The sequence below is a fragment of the Parathielavia appendiculata genome (assembly GCF_033297405.1).
Source record: "Parathielavia appendiculata strain CBS 731.68 unplaced genomic scaffold N657scaffold_23, whole genome shotgun sequence".
Classification (NCBI taxonomy): domain Eukaryota; kingdom Fungi; phylum Ascomycota; class Sordariomycetes; order Sordariales; family Chaetomiaceae; genus Parathielavia; species Parathielavia appendiculata.
The window spans coordinates 1-10,388 of record NW_026944242.1 but is presented as its reverse complement, the minus strand read 5'-3'; the positions used below and the strand labels follow the sequence as shown (position 1 = coordinate 10,388).

Here is a 10,388-nt window from a genome sequence, read left to right as displayed (position 1 = left end):
GATTAGCAGTAGGCCGTCGTCTTCACAAACGGTGGATGAACTAGATCGTTGGCTTCTCTCAATCCAGGGGAGATACCTTGACCCAAAGGCCGACCCTATCAAGTACTGGGTGGACCTCCGATTCGAATATCCCCGATTGGCAAAGATGGCCTTTGACGTGCTCAACGTCCCGCCGATGGCAGCCGAGTGTGAAAGAATATTTTCCGCTGCTGGCTGCATGGTAACGACACGACGGACGCGGCTCAGGACTGACGTGATCTCTGCCGCCCAGACGATTAGATCGTGGGTGAAAGCCGGATTGACGGATGATTATGCGGAATCGCCTTCCGAGAGGCAGGCATTAAGGCGCTTGAGGATGAGATATTGCTTCAAATTGAAGGTGGCATAGCATGAGGTGACCGGCTTGTGGCTAGGTAGAAATGTTCAGCAGTCGTGAGCGTCCTGTTATCGGAACATCTTTCATCCGCTAAGCATGAACAATCTACGTGAATGGTATCTACGTTGATAGAATAGCTCTCTATTCTATCAACTCTATCTCAGTCCAGCTGACTAATCCATCTATTCTATCTACTTCAAGGGTCGCGTGGGTAGAAGTGGATAGATGCAGAACCCTGGCTCGAGGTGATTGCACCACTGTGCCGGGCCGTGGACCACAACCTCTGCCGCCCCGGCGCGCTTGCACCCGCGACAAGCGAGAGGTTCTTCAAACGTACCATCGACAAAATGGGTATCTCGGAAGTGCCGTGTAAGGCTAGAGCGGTTTGTGAAGCCTTTGAAGCAGACGAAACAGTGGGAGTCCCCTTGCGACTTGGAAGGTGCCGCTGCCTTTGGTACCAGCCGACGAGTTTTAGTTACGGTAGACGACAGGTATAGCAGCTGCGCAGCGACATACTGCTCCGATGCGCTTGTGTCGTCCGTTGGGAATTCGCCCTCGTCTCGCGGTCTCCAGCGCGATAGACAGGCGGCCACCGGAGCCGCTACACCCGGACCCCCCGCGCCGGGCGTTGGGTTCGGCTCAGACCCCTGGAGACGCAACCGGTCCGCCTCCTTGAAGTAGGCCTGTCGATCCACTTCGAGCTGCAGCCTTCTGCAAGTCTTGAGGATGCTGCTGATTTGACTGCGAAGCCTGCTCTTCTCAAGCTTGTCGGTTGAGGCCTGGATCTTGTTGCGGAGCTTAGCGATATCCCTTTGTTCCTGGAACTTCGCAACCTGTGCTTCCAACACGGAGATAGGGGCGCCCTCATCCCGTGTAAGGGTCATATTGCGAAGGTCCTCGAAGAGCGTCTCATTGTCACGGCGGGACAGGCGGACAATCCAATGACAATTGTATTCGGGCTAAACTACAGTCTAAGCTCTATTCCGTCAGGTACGGGCAGGCTTGATTGTCAAGACGTAGCTCGAGGAGCTACGAACAGATCTCGCGGCAGCGAGGTGCAGAATATTTAACCCACAGGGGCCCGTGCTTTCCACATGCCGGGTTCCACCCGTGGGTCCTAGCAGGCACGGCGCAATCGCCGTGACACTCATCCCGGTGCCTCCAAGTCGATCTGCTAAACTAAGTCAAGAGGCAACAGGTGGCGTGAGAAAAGGGGAGAGAGTAGAGGGCTTGTACGAGTTGATGGTTGAACGTCAAGGAATTGGATGTAGTTAGCGTGCCAAGGCCCTTTAGGCTTCGTGCCTCCGGGCGAAATAAATTCCATCCATCCATCCACTCATCCCGGCGCACGGCATTCGGCCCAAACGCTATTGAGGCGAGATTGGCTCTTACGACAGCTGTCTGGTAGTCATTTTCGAAAACAGGTCCTGAGTGGCCCATAACGTAGTTCCGTAGGGCGCTTGACAGGCTGTCTGCAAATACTTGTCAATTGACTATCCGACGTCCGGCGGGGGTGAGTGTCTGGGAGCACCATACTATCCATCCGGGCTCCAGCACCGACGCGAAGAGAGTATGGGCGGATATCCTTCCGGCTGCCTATGACATGGAGGCACCGATTCCAAATCGCCGAGAACTCTGTGTATTTTAGTGGGAAAAGAGGCTCGTTGAGGAATTTCTCCTTCCAGGGGATGTCGATGCGGCCGGTTTCACCAAGACGTGGACGCTGGAGGAGTTCGCGGAGCGATTTGTAGCTGACATCCAAATCCAAGGCGTCCATCTGTATCGCCCGAGTGATCACGAGGCTCGCCGAATCAAGGAGGTGAAACGGCACGAGAGTGGTAGAGTAGGCGACGCTGTGGACAGGCGGTAGGGAATACACCTTCGTCAGCCCTTGGTCTCCCATCTGCTAAAGGATGAAACTGCTTACGATGTTTGCTTCCTATATTTACAGGTCTTCTCGGCCTCCTTGATCTTGTTCCGATCAATCCTGTGTGTGACAATAGGCTTCACCCGGGTCGGATTATCGGGATCGCGCACGACGGATATGGTGTACTGCTTGCACAGGGTGTCTTCAAGGCAGCCTGGACGGAAACCGCCGGTACCCATTTGAAGGACCGCGTGGTGGAACGACACCCTCTTAAGTGGCGAAGCGGGTATATCGTCAGCACGCTGATATAGCGCTGTAAGAATGACGATGATGTCTGCTGCTGTCGCCTCAACCTTCAGGTACGACGAGTCGATCTCTAGGCCGAGTGTTGGCGTCAATTTCTGGAGGATCCACTAGCCAGACACCAGTCAGTAAAGTATACGGATAGTATAAGTATGACACGGGAAGAGTGGAGGTGTAGAGGAAGTAACCTCAATGACATGCAAGGGGATCCACCAATAAAAAAAAAAGGAGGGAAAAAATGATGTATTCGGTTCAGCTCCACATACCTTGACAATCGAATAGGCGGGTCCCTCCCGTTTTTCGCCTTCTTGCGCCCACTTCAGGAAGAGCCGGTTGGCCTCCTGGAGTTTATCATTCCTTCGCAGCGCGGCCCGCTCAGCACGGAGGACCTTGAAATCGGCCGCTGCGACGAGCCTCCGCCAAACCTCAATGACACTATAAGCGGAGTTGACCGTGCGGACCATAGCGCGCTCTTCAGGCCCCAGCACGACACGTTCCTTGTAGGAGTTTTCCACATATTTGTGTAGAAACCCCTGGACGATTGCCTGACCCCTTGGAGCTGACGGTTCCCGAGCGAAGTCCACCCAGAAGCGGCAGGGGTCGACATCAAGACGGCTTCACTCAGTTAGCACCAGTCGCGGGCTCGGAGGTGGGCCACATACACCCGGGGAGTACCATCAAATTCGCCATCTTTCTTTCTGGTAAGTGCACAGAATCTTTTCAAATGGTAGAAACCAGTAATACATCAGCACATTGTCCCAGACGTCGTGTCGAGCTTTAGTTCGCGTGAGGGGGGGAGGCCCGGGAAAGGTGAGGGGGAAGAGAAGACATACTCGGTCCATTCAGTCCATACTCTATCACGCTGGTTTCGCGTTTCCAAAGCGACGAAGGGCTGCTCGTTAGCCTCCTCCTCTATGGCGCTCTCAAAGTAAAGCTGAAGGAGCGTATTCACGCCTTCCTCGTCCAGCTCGGAGAAGCGTGACTGCTGTTGTACCGTCATGTTGAGCCGAGCAGTGCGTTAGGAGTAGGAAGCATGAGTAGAAAGATGAGAGAAAGGGAAATTCTGGGGGTTGAGCGGAAAGGGGGAAGGCCACGACGGCATGAGCGAGCCTGGCCAGCACCGGAGCCTCTTCGAGGGTCGGACACAGTTGGTTCGCGTCCCCGAACAGGGGACGGGATCCTGGCGCCAAAGATGCACCGCCATCGCGAATGCGCGGGGCGCGCGCTGGAGGACTTTGATGGGTGTGAACGAAGTAGAATGGGCGACGACTTCCGGCCTCCGTCGCCGGCGCCGTTTGGAGCCGTTACGGAGCCGGCCCCACTCCGGGAACGCGAACGGGTTCTCGGCCGGCAAAACTTCGGGCAAGGAGCTGGCCCGGGCCTGCTGAGTCATCAATTGCTGGCGTGCGAAAGGGAAGATTTTGCGACAGATTGAAATCGGGCTTGTTCGACGCCTTCGTCGTCCCAGAGGTCATCGCTCCGGCCCCATGCAAGAGCGTCAGGCGTGCTCAGGCTGGCCAGGGAAAGGTGGACTTGCATAAGCGAGTGCAAGGAGTAATCAGGAGGGAAACGAGGGTTGAGACCGGACAGACAATGGGACAGAAGAGAGGATAACCGTGAGTAGCCCTAACCCTAAGATATTGGCTTCCTTTCTTCTATTGTACAATCCAACCGATCAGCTATGCAACTCCTCGTCCTGGACCTTGGGAAACATCTCCATGAACTGCTGAGGATGCTGCGCGCCAACATCCTCGTACTTTTCAATGGTAATGTGAGGGCGCCCCGTATTCCCTCACTCTCTGCCTCCTGCACTTCGGCATCGACCTCCCCCCCGCCCTTTCCACTTTCCAGCCACTCCCGTACTCCCGCCTCTTCAATCCCTGCCTTGACGTCTGCCTCAACCAGCATTTCGTGGCAGGTAATTTTGCCAGTACTTTTAAAGTAACTCCGAAATAATCCCATCACGACCCGATTCTCCATCTCGGTCCCCTTCGTCTTGCCCAGCTGGAACAGCCGATGCGAGTCGCGGGCATTACCGATTCTTCCCGCGAATTGAAGAAGGTACCCTCCTGAGCGCCCATGTTGCATAGACGCTCCTGGAACTCGGTGCACGGTCCGCACCTAAGCGCTGCTGAGGCGGTCGAAAACGGGGATGCCCTCTGTGGGCAGCGACTAGACTCGTCCAGGTATAACGGGAACCAAGATATGGTAAAACTATCGCCTTTGCCGCCGGGGTATACCTTCCAGTGAAGCTCGATAACCTTGTCGAGCTTCTTTTTGCCAGTGTAGCACTGTCGGACGCTAGATTGGAGTGTTTCTAAACTTGAAAACTCGGGGGTATATATGTATCCAGGGACAGATGTTGTCCGTGACAATGGTGATGGTAAAGTCTGTCTTGTTGTTGGCGGGTTACCTTAGTCATCCATGTATATAGCGGTGGACTCGACTGACTCTCGTTGTGGTCTTGAGGAGGCCTGCACGTTCAAGTTGTTACTGAGATTGCGTATCTCAACTCCTGAAACAAAGATTGATGGTTGCAAAGCTTGCTTCCCGTGGGGACCTCTGCCGACAACAGCGTCTGTGTAAATGGGTGTGCAGAAGGTCTGAAAGAGAAAGGAGGAGCATAAGCACCTAGTGCTTGGGTTTGTAAAAGCTCTTTTAATGACACTGGACGCGTCGGACATTTCTGCTCTGCTCGCCTGAAGTTCCTTCGCCCCGAACAAAGATCGAGATCAATTACTCTCCGCACTCTGACCGGGACAAATCATTGCCTGTCTGCCACACTTCTTTATCTTACTCGAGGTTAGGTACCTATCAATCATATATTGGTTTTGTATTACCGCTAGTCGTGTTCGGTGGAGAACACAGGGAGTGGAAACCCACATCCCAGGAACAGCCAAGGCGTTTCTCCTCAACTGCTCCAACCCGACAGACTGTAGTGTTCAGTCACTTGGGTGAGCTCAAGAGTGTTGGGAACCTAGCCCGGGTGGAGACGTTCTGATGAGATGAGCGTCCATCTGAAAGTCTGTAACTGTCAACCACATGCTGGGTCTGGTTGTGTTAGAGTGGCATATGACAGGTATTTTACGAAAGCACAATCAACGGAAAGACGATTAGTTACATGGAACAGCCATATAAAACGCAAGATATAGAAAGAGAAATACCAGCAGTTACCTGCAATCATGAACAGGAAGGTAAGTATAAGCTGAGGAGAAGGAAGAAAGGAAGTGCAACAGAAATAAAGGTAACGTTAACAAAGTGTGTTTATTGTCGTGGCACATGGCGGCTCAGTTAGAAGAAGGGTAGGATAAATGAAACAAGGAGAGAAACGTAGGAAAATAACCAAACAAAAAAAAAAAGAAAGAAAGAAGGAATAGTAAAATAGGAGGCAAAGAAAGTAAGTTAACTATGAAGGAAACAGAAGTAATGTAAAAGCAACAAATAAAAGGATAAGAGGAGAAATTGAATCAAAGAATAAACAGGAGAAGAAGGAGAAAAGACGGTGAATACCTTACCATAACTATACCTTAGTCTTGTGCTTATTTCCTTCACAAGATCCGCGCTAACAAACCAGGGTCTGATGGTACCTTAACCAACTCACATGACCTAGGTTGCCCTAATCCAAGTTGACATCATGGCGGAGTTGGATTGGCCTGTGGGCTCCATCTTTGCAGGTACAGGATACCTGCCAGGTACTGAGAAAAACGCGTCTTTTTACTTGCAGCACGCTAAGATTGCTAGGGTTGTCGGAGGGGTTGTAGCACGGCGATCGACACAATGTTGATGCCTAGAGTGGAGTTTCGCCGACTGCTACCAGAACTTTGTCACTATTGGACAGTTCGTAGCGGAATCTCACCTGGAAGCAGACCCAAGCCAGGGCTAACCTGGAATAGAGGTTTTCTCACGCACCGCTGCAGTGTGAGCACGTTGTGGAACAGTGGAAGGGGAGTAGGGATTACTGACGACCCCGAGGTGAAGGGTGAACACAACCGCGGCATAGCTCAGATATGCCTGCTCCATGTCTAGGGCAAGGGGACATGTTCTTCGGATATTTGATGATGACCTCTCCCCCGCCATCATGCCCACTTCTCACCCCGTCAGGTTTCTTCAGACTATTGACCATCTAGCTCACCGCCGAACCGTAACACCATGCTCGCACTCAAGAGCATGACAGCGGTGCTGTCTGCGGCCGCTTACTTCGGCATCGTGCTCGCGTCGCCGGCCGGGAAGCCCTCCGTCAATGCATCAGCTCGGTTCGACCCACGACAGGCGGGGACCAGCTTCTGGTATGCCAACATCGACCACACCAGCGCCAACGTCCGAGGCTATGCGCCAGATCTTGATGGCGACTATGTGTACGAGGTGTATCGCGCCGTCAGTCCCGGCGATGGAGCCAGCATTCAGGCCGCCATCAACTCGGCGACCAACGGCAACACCCGGCACGGAAAGTGGTTTGCCAGCCAGCCACGGGTATGATACATTCGCGAGAATTTGACTTCAGCGTATTCTGAACCGGCCGTAGGTTGTCTACATCCCTCCCGGCGAGTACCTCATCAGCAAGACTATCTACATGAACACCGACACCATCATCATTGGAGATGCAAATACGGTACTTCGAGCAACCTAGACGACTGTTGAACATGCCCACTGACGGACCCGTGTGCATAGCCCCCTGTTCTGAAGGCAGCGCCAGGATTTCCCAGCGACGGCACCTTGTTCTCCGGCCAGGACCCGGCAACAGGCATCTCGGGTGAACTATCGTTTGCTGTAGCTCTCAAGAATCTCGTCCTCGACACCACCAACGTTGCCGGGAACGCACCCTTTGTAGCCCTCTATTGGGGCGTGGCACAAGCAGCCCACCTGCAAAACGTCAAGATCCGCATGCCCTACTCTGTCAACGGTGCTGGCCACACAGGCATCAGGCTGGGTCGGGGCTCTACGCTCGCCGTGTCGGATGTGCGCATTGAAAGGGGCCAGGTATTTAGATCCACCCTTGCTTGCGGATCCGACGAAGTATGCTGACCGCTTCAGAACGGCATCTGGTACAACGGCCATCAGCAGGCCGTTTTCAAGAGCATCTACTTCTTCCAGAACACAGTCGGCATGCTCATCGATGGCGGTCACACCATCAGCATCATCAACCCAACCTTCGACACTGTCGGGACCGGCGTCCTCAATACCGGCGGCTACCCCTGGATCGGACTCATCGACGCCAAATCCATCAACTCGGGCGTCACCTTCAAAACCACCACCTGGCCCAACTACTTGATCGAAAACCTCAGCAAAGATACCACCAGCGACGTGGCCCAGGGCCCAGGCACTTTCATCCTCCCCGGCCAATCGCACATCGCGCAATTCACCTACGCCAACACAGTCAACAGCAACCCCATCTACCAACCCCTCACCTCTTCCTTCCTCTCCCGTCCGCCCGCCCTCGCCCCAGGAGGCCGGTATCCGGTCCCACCAGCGCCCAGCTACGCCTCTCTCCCCGTCACCTCATTCCTCAACATCAAAGACCCGGGCCAGAACGGCGGCCGGCGCGTGCTGGGCGACAACACGGTCGACGAATCGGCCACGCTCAACGCCATCCTCCGCCTGGCCGCAGACCAAAACAAGATTGCCTACTTTCCCTTTGGCAAGTATCGCGTCGACTCGACGCTTCTCATCCCCGCCGGCAGCCGGATCGTGGGCGAGGCCTGGGCGACCATCGTTGGGTATGGGTCTTTCTTCAAAGACGAAAAGAACCCGAAGCCTGTCGTGCAGGTTGGTCTGCCTGGCGAGGTGGGCGTGGCGCAGATTCAGGATATGAGGTTTACTGTGGGGGATGTGCTCCCTGGCGCAATCATTCTGCAGTTCCATCTGGCGGGGGCCAACCCGGGTGATGTGGCGATTTGGAACAGCCTTGTAACGGTTGGCGGCACGCGTGGAGCCAAGCCGCTGACGGATGCGTGTCGGGATCCAGCGAACCAGTGCAAAGCTGCGTTTATGGGCATGCATCTGGCCAGGACGTCAAGCGTGTATGTGGAGAATGTGTGGAATTGGGTGGCGGATCATGTGGTGGAAGTGCCCCTTGACGGGGGGAGTAGTTTTGCGGCTGGGAGGGGAGTGTTGGTGGAGGCGACCAAGGGGACGTGGTTGCATGGTTTGGGATCGGAGCACTGGTGGTTGTACCAGCTGAACTTCAGGAAGGCGGAGAATGTGTTGGTCAGCCTGCTGCAGAGCGAGACCAACTATGATCAGGGGGACAACAACCTTATGGTGCTGCCTGCGCCGTGGACAGTCGATGAGGCGGGCTGGGGTGATCCGACGTTTTCCTGGTGCGGACAGGGGGACAAGAGGTGCAGGATGGGCCCGGCGAACTACTTCAATGGCGGCAACGGGATTCGCACGTATGCCTCTGCGAGCTGGGCGTTCTTCAGCGGGCCGGGCTATCAACAGTGCTCCGGGGACTGCCAGAGGCATATGCACTTTGTGAAGGAGACGCCGGCCAACCTTCAGGCGTTTGGGTTGTGCAGCAAAGACGCCTACGCAACCTTGAGACTGGCGGACGGGACTGAGGTAGTCACTGCCAATGGGTTTACGGGGTCGTGGGAAGGAGACGTTGGTCGCTACACTCCATAGTCAAGGTGGATCGGGTCAAATGGATTGAGTTTAGGTTATTTTGGCTGTTACATGTGCATTCCTGATCCAATTCCACATCTTCGAAGGAAAGTACAGGGCACATCAATTAACGGCTTCCTCGAGCGAGTCCGCATCACATCGCCATTCTCCCCCATATACACGCCGATGTTTGTAGCGAGATTTAAATTCTCGACAGGGAGACCGAGTACGTCGTTGTGGGTCGCACGTCAGAATTGGTAGTCGCCGTTCGCAGGTTGAATTCATAGGAAGGGACTTGGCGCCGGTACCCGTCGTGTACATGGGATAACAGGTTCCTGTATTTAGCACACCCGGTTGGTCAGAGCTGCCACCTTACCCAGTGTTCTTCGGCAGAATGGGTTTAACGAAGAGAACGGTCCTATGACACAACGGGCTGTTAATACCGTTTCCTGATAAGGATGAGTCCCGTCACCGGCCCGTCTTCGTTCCATGGTATGACGTTCCCTTACCTACCTAAGTAAGGTGACGTTACCTTAAGCATTCCCTCGTTCCCTTCGGCAAATTCAGTGCCCATTTCTACAATCCAACGCTGGTTTCTTCATTAGCGTGGCACATGCAGGCCCCTGTCAGCAAATGAAATAACTAGAGAGAACTAAGAGAGCAAGAATACCGTAATGGGAAAATGCACCAGGCGGGTATGATACTTCGCATTCCAGGGATACAATCTGCCGTTGATATGTCAACTAGCATTCCCACCGCAAGTAGCATTCCCAGCACAACTACCGTTCCAAGCGCTCCGCTCTCTGATTGGCTGGTATTTCTTTCGGTCATGCCCAATCCGGCTGGTCGATCAAACTGTGGCAATTGGCGCTACTGTAAGCCACTGTAAGCTACCTAAGCCACTGTTCGCGGACGATGACACAACTCACCATACCTTAACCCATGTGAACAACGCACAACTGCTGGACATGAAGACACAAAACGAGGAATTGAGTCTTTTCTTTTTCTTACTCTTCTTAGTAAGACATCATCTAACGCTAACGTTATTCTCAAACACGCATTATATACTGCCACTGGCATCAATCGGATGATACAAGCAGAAACCCGGCGGAGGGTGACACACACCGGAGTCGGCTCGATCATCCATCAGGAGGACCACATCAGTCATTCCAGTTTCTCGGCCCGCTCTCCTCCGAGCCCGCCAGCCGATTTGAAGCAGGATACCACTGGCTGCAGTCTGCG

The 10,388-nt window shown here is 54.0% G+C and overlaps 4 protein-coding genes across 4 annotated transcripts; 1 reads left to right on the top strand and 3 right to left on the bottom strand.

The window, feature by feature from the left end:
• Window positions 1-1,784: 1,784 nt before the first annotated feature.
• N657DRAFT_581072 (uncharacterized protein) lies at window positions 1,785-3,025 on the bottom strand (the record flags this gene model as incomplete). Its single annotated transcript, XM_062789499.1, has 3 exons — window positions 1,785-2,229; window positions 2,304-2,617; window positions 2,819-3,025. Coding segments are annotated over 3 exons (966 nt in total), but the record flags the coding sequence as incomplete, so codon positions are not given.
• Window positions 3,026-3,046: 21 nt separating this feature from the next.
• N657DRAFT_549723 (uncharacterized protein) lies at window positions 3,047-3,495 on the bottom strand (the record flags this gene model as incomplete). Its single annotated transcript, XM_062787883.1, has 2 exons — window positions 3,047-3,161; window positions 3,311-3,495. Coding segments are annotated over 2 exons (300 nt in total), but the record flags the coding sequence as incomplete, so codon positions are not given.
• A 367-nt stretch (window positions 3,496-3,862) lies between these two features.
• Window positions 3,863-4,940, bottom strand: N657DRAFT_706495 (uncharacterized protein). Its single transcript, XM_062797387.1, has 2 exons — window positions 4,878-4,940; window positions 3,863-4,837 (listed from the first exon to the last, which is right to left on the bottom strand). Exon 2 carries the CDS (start codon window positions 4,632-4,634, stop codon window positions 4,179-4,181), a length of 456 nt encoding a protein of 151 aa, XP_062643459.1. The 5' UTR covers window positions 4,635-4,837; window positions 4,878-4,940; the 3' UTR covers window positions 3,863-4,178.
• A 1,522-nt stretch (window positions 4,941-6,462) lies between these two features.
• Window positions 6,463-9,565, top strand: N657DRAFT_649825 (glycoside hydrolase family 55 protein). The gene is made up of 4 exons (XM_062793807.1): window positions 6,463-7,016; window positions 7,069-7,155; window positions 7,215-7,523; window positions 7,578-9,565. Exons 1-4 carry the CDS (start codon window positions 6,696-6,698, stop codon window positions 9,165-9,167), a joined length of 2,307 nt encoding a protein of 768 aa, XP_062643458.1. The 5' UTR covers window positions 6,463-6,695; the 3' UTR covers window positions 9,168-9,565.
• The last annotated feature ends 823 nt before the right edge of the window (window positions 9,566-10,388 follow it).

Coding starts and splice junctions, on each gene's coding strand:
- N657DRAFT_706495 (XM_062797387.1), bottom strand. CDS start 4,634: ATGCAACATGGGCGCTCAGGAGGGTACCTTCTTCAATTCGCGGGAAGA.
- N657DRAFT_649825 (XM_062793807.1), top strand. CDS start 6,696: ATGCTCGCACTCAAGAGCATGACAGCGGTGCTGTCTGCGGCCGCTTAC. Junction 7,017..7,068: donor GGTTTGCCAGCCAGCCACGG/GTATGATACATT, acceptor AACCGGCCGTAG/GTTGTCTACATCCCTCCCGG. Junction 7,156..7,214: donor TCATTGGAGATGCAAATACG/GTACTTCGAGCA, acceptor CCGTGTGCATAG/CCCCCTGTTCTGAAGGCAGC.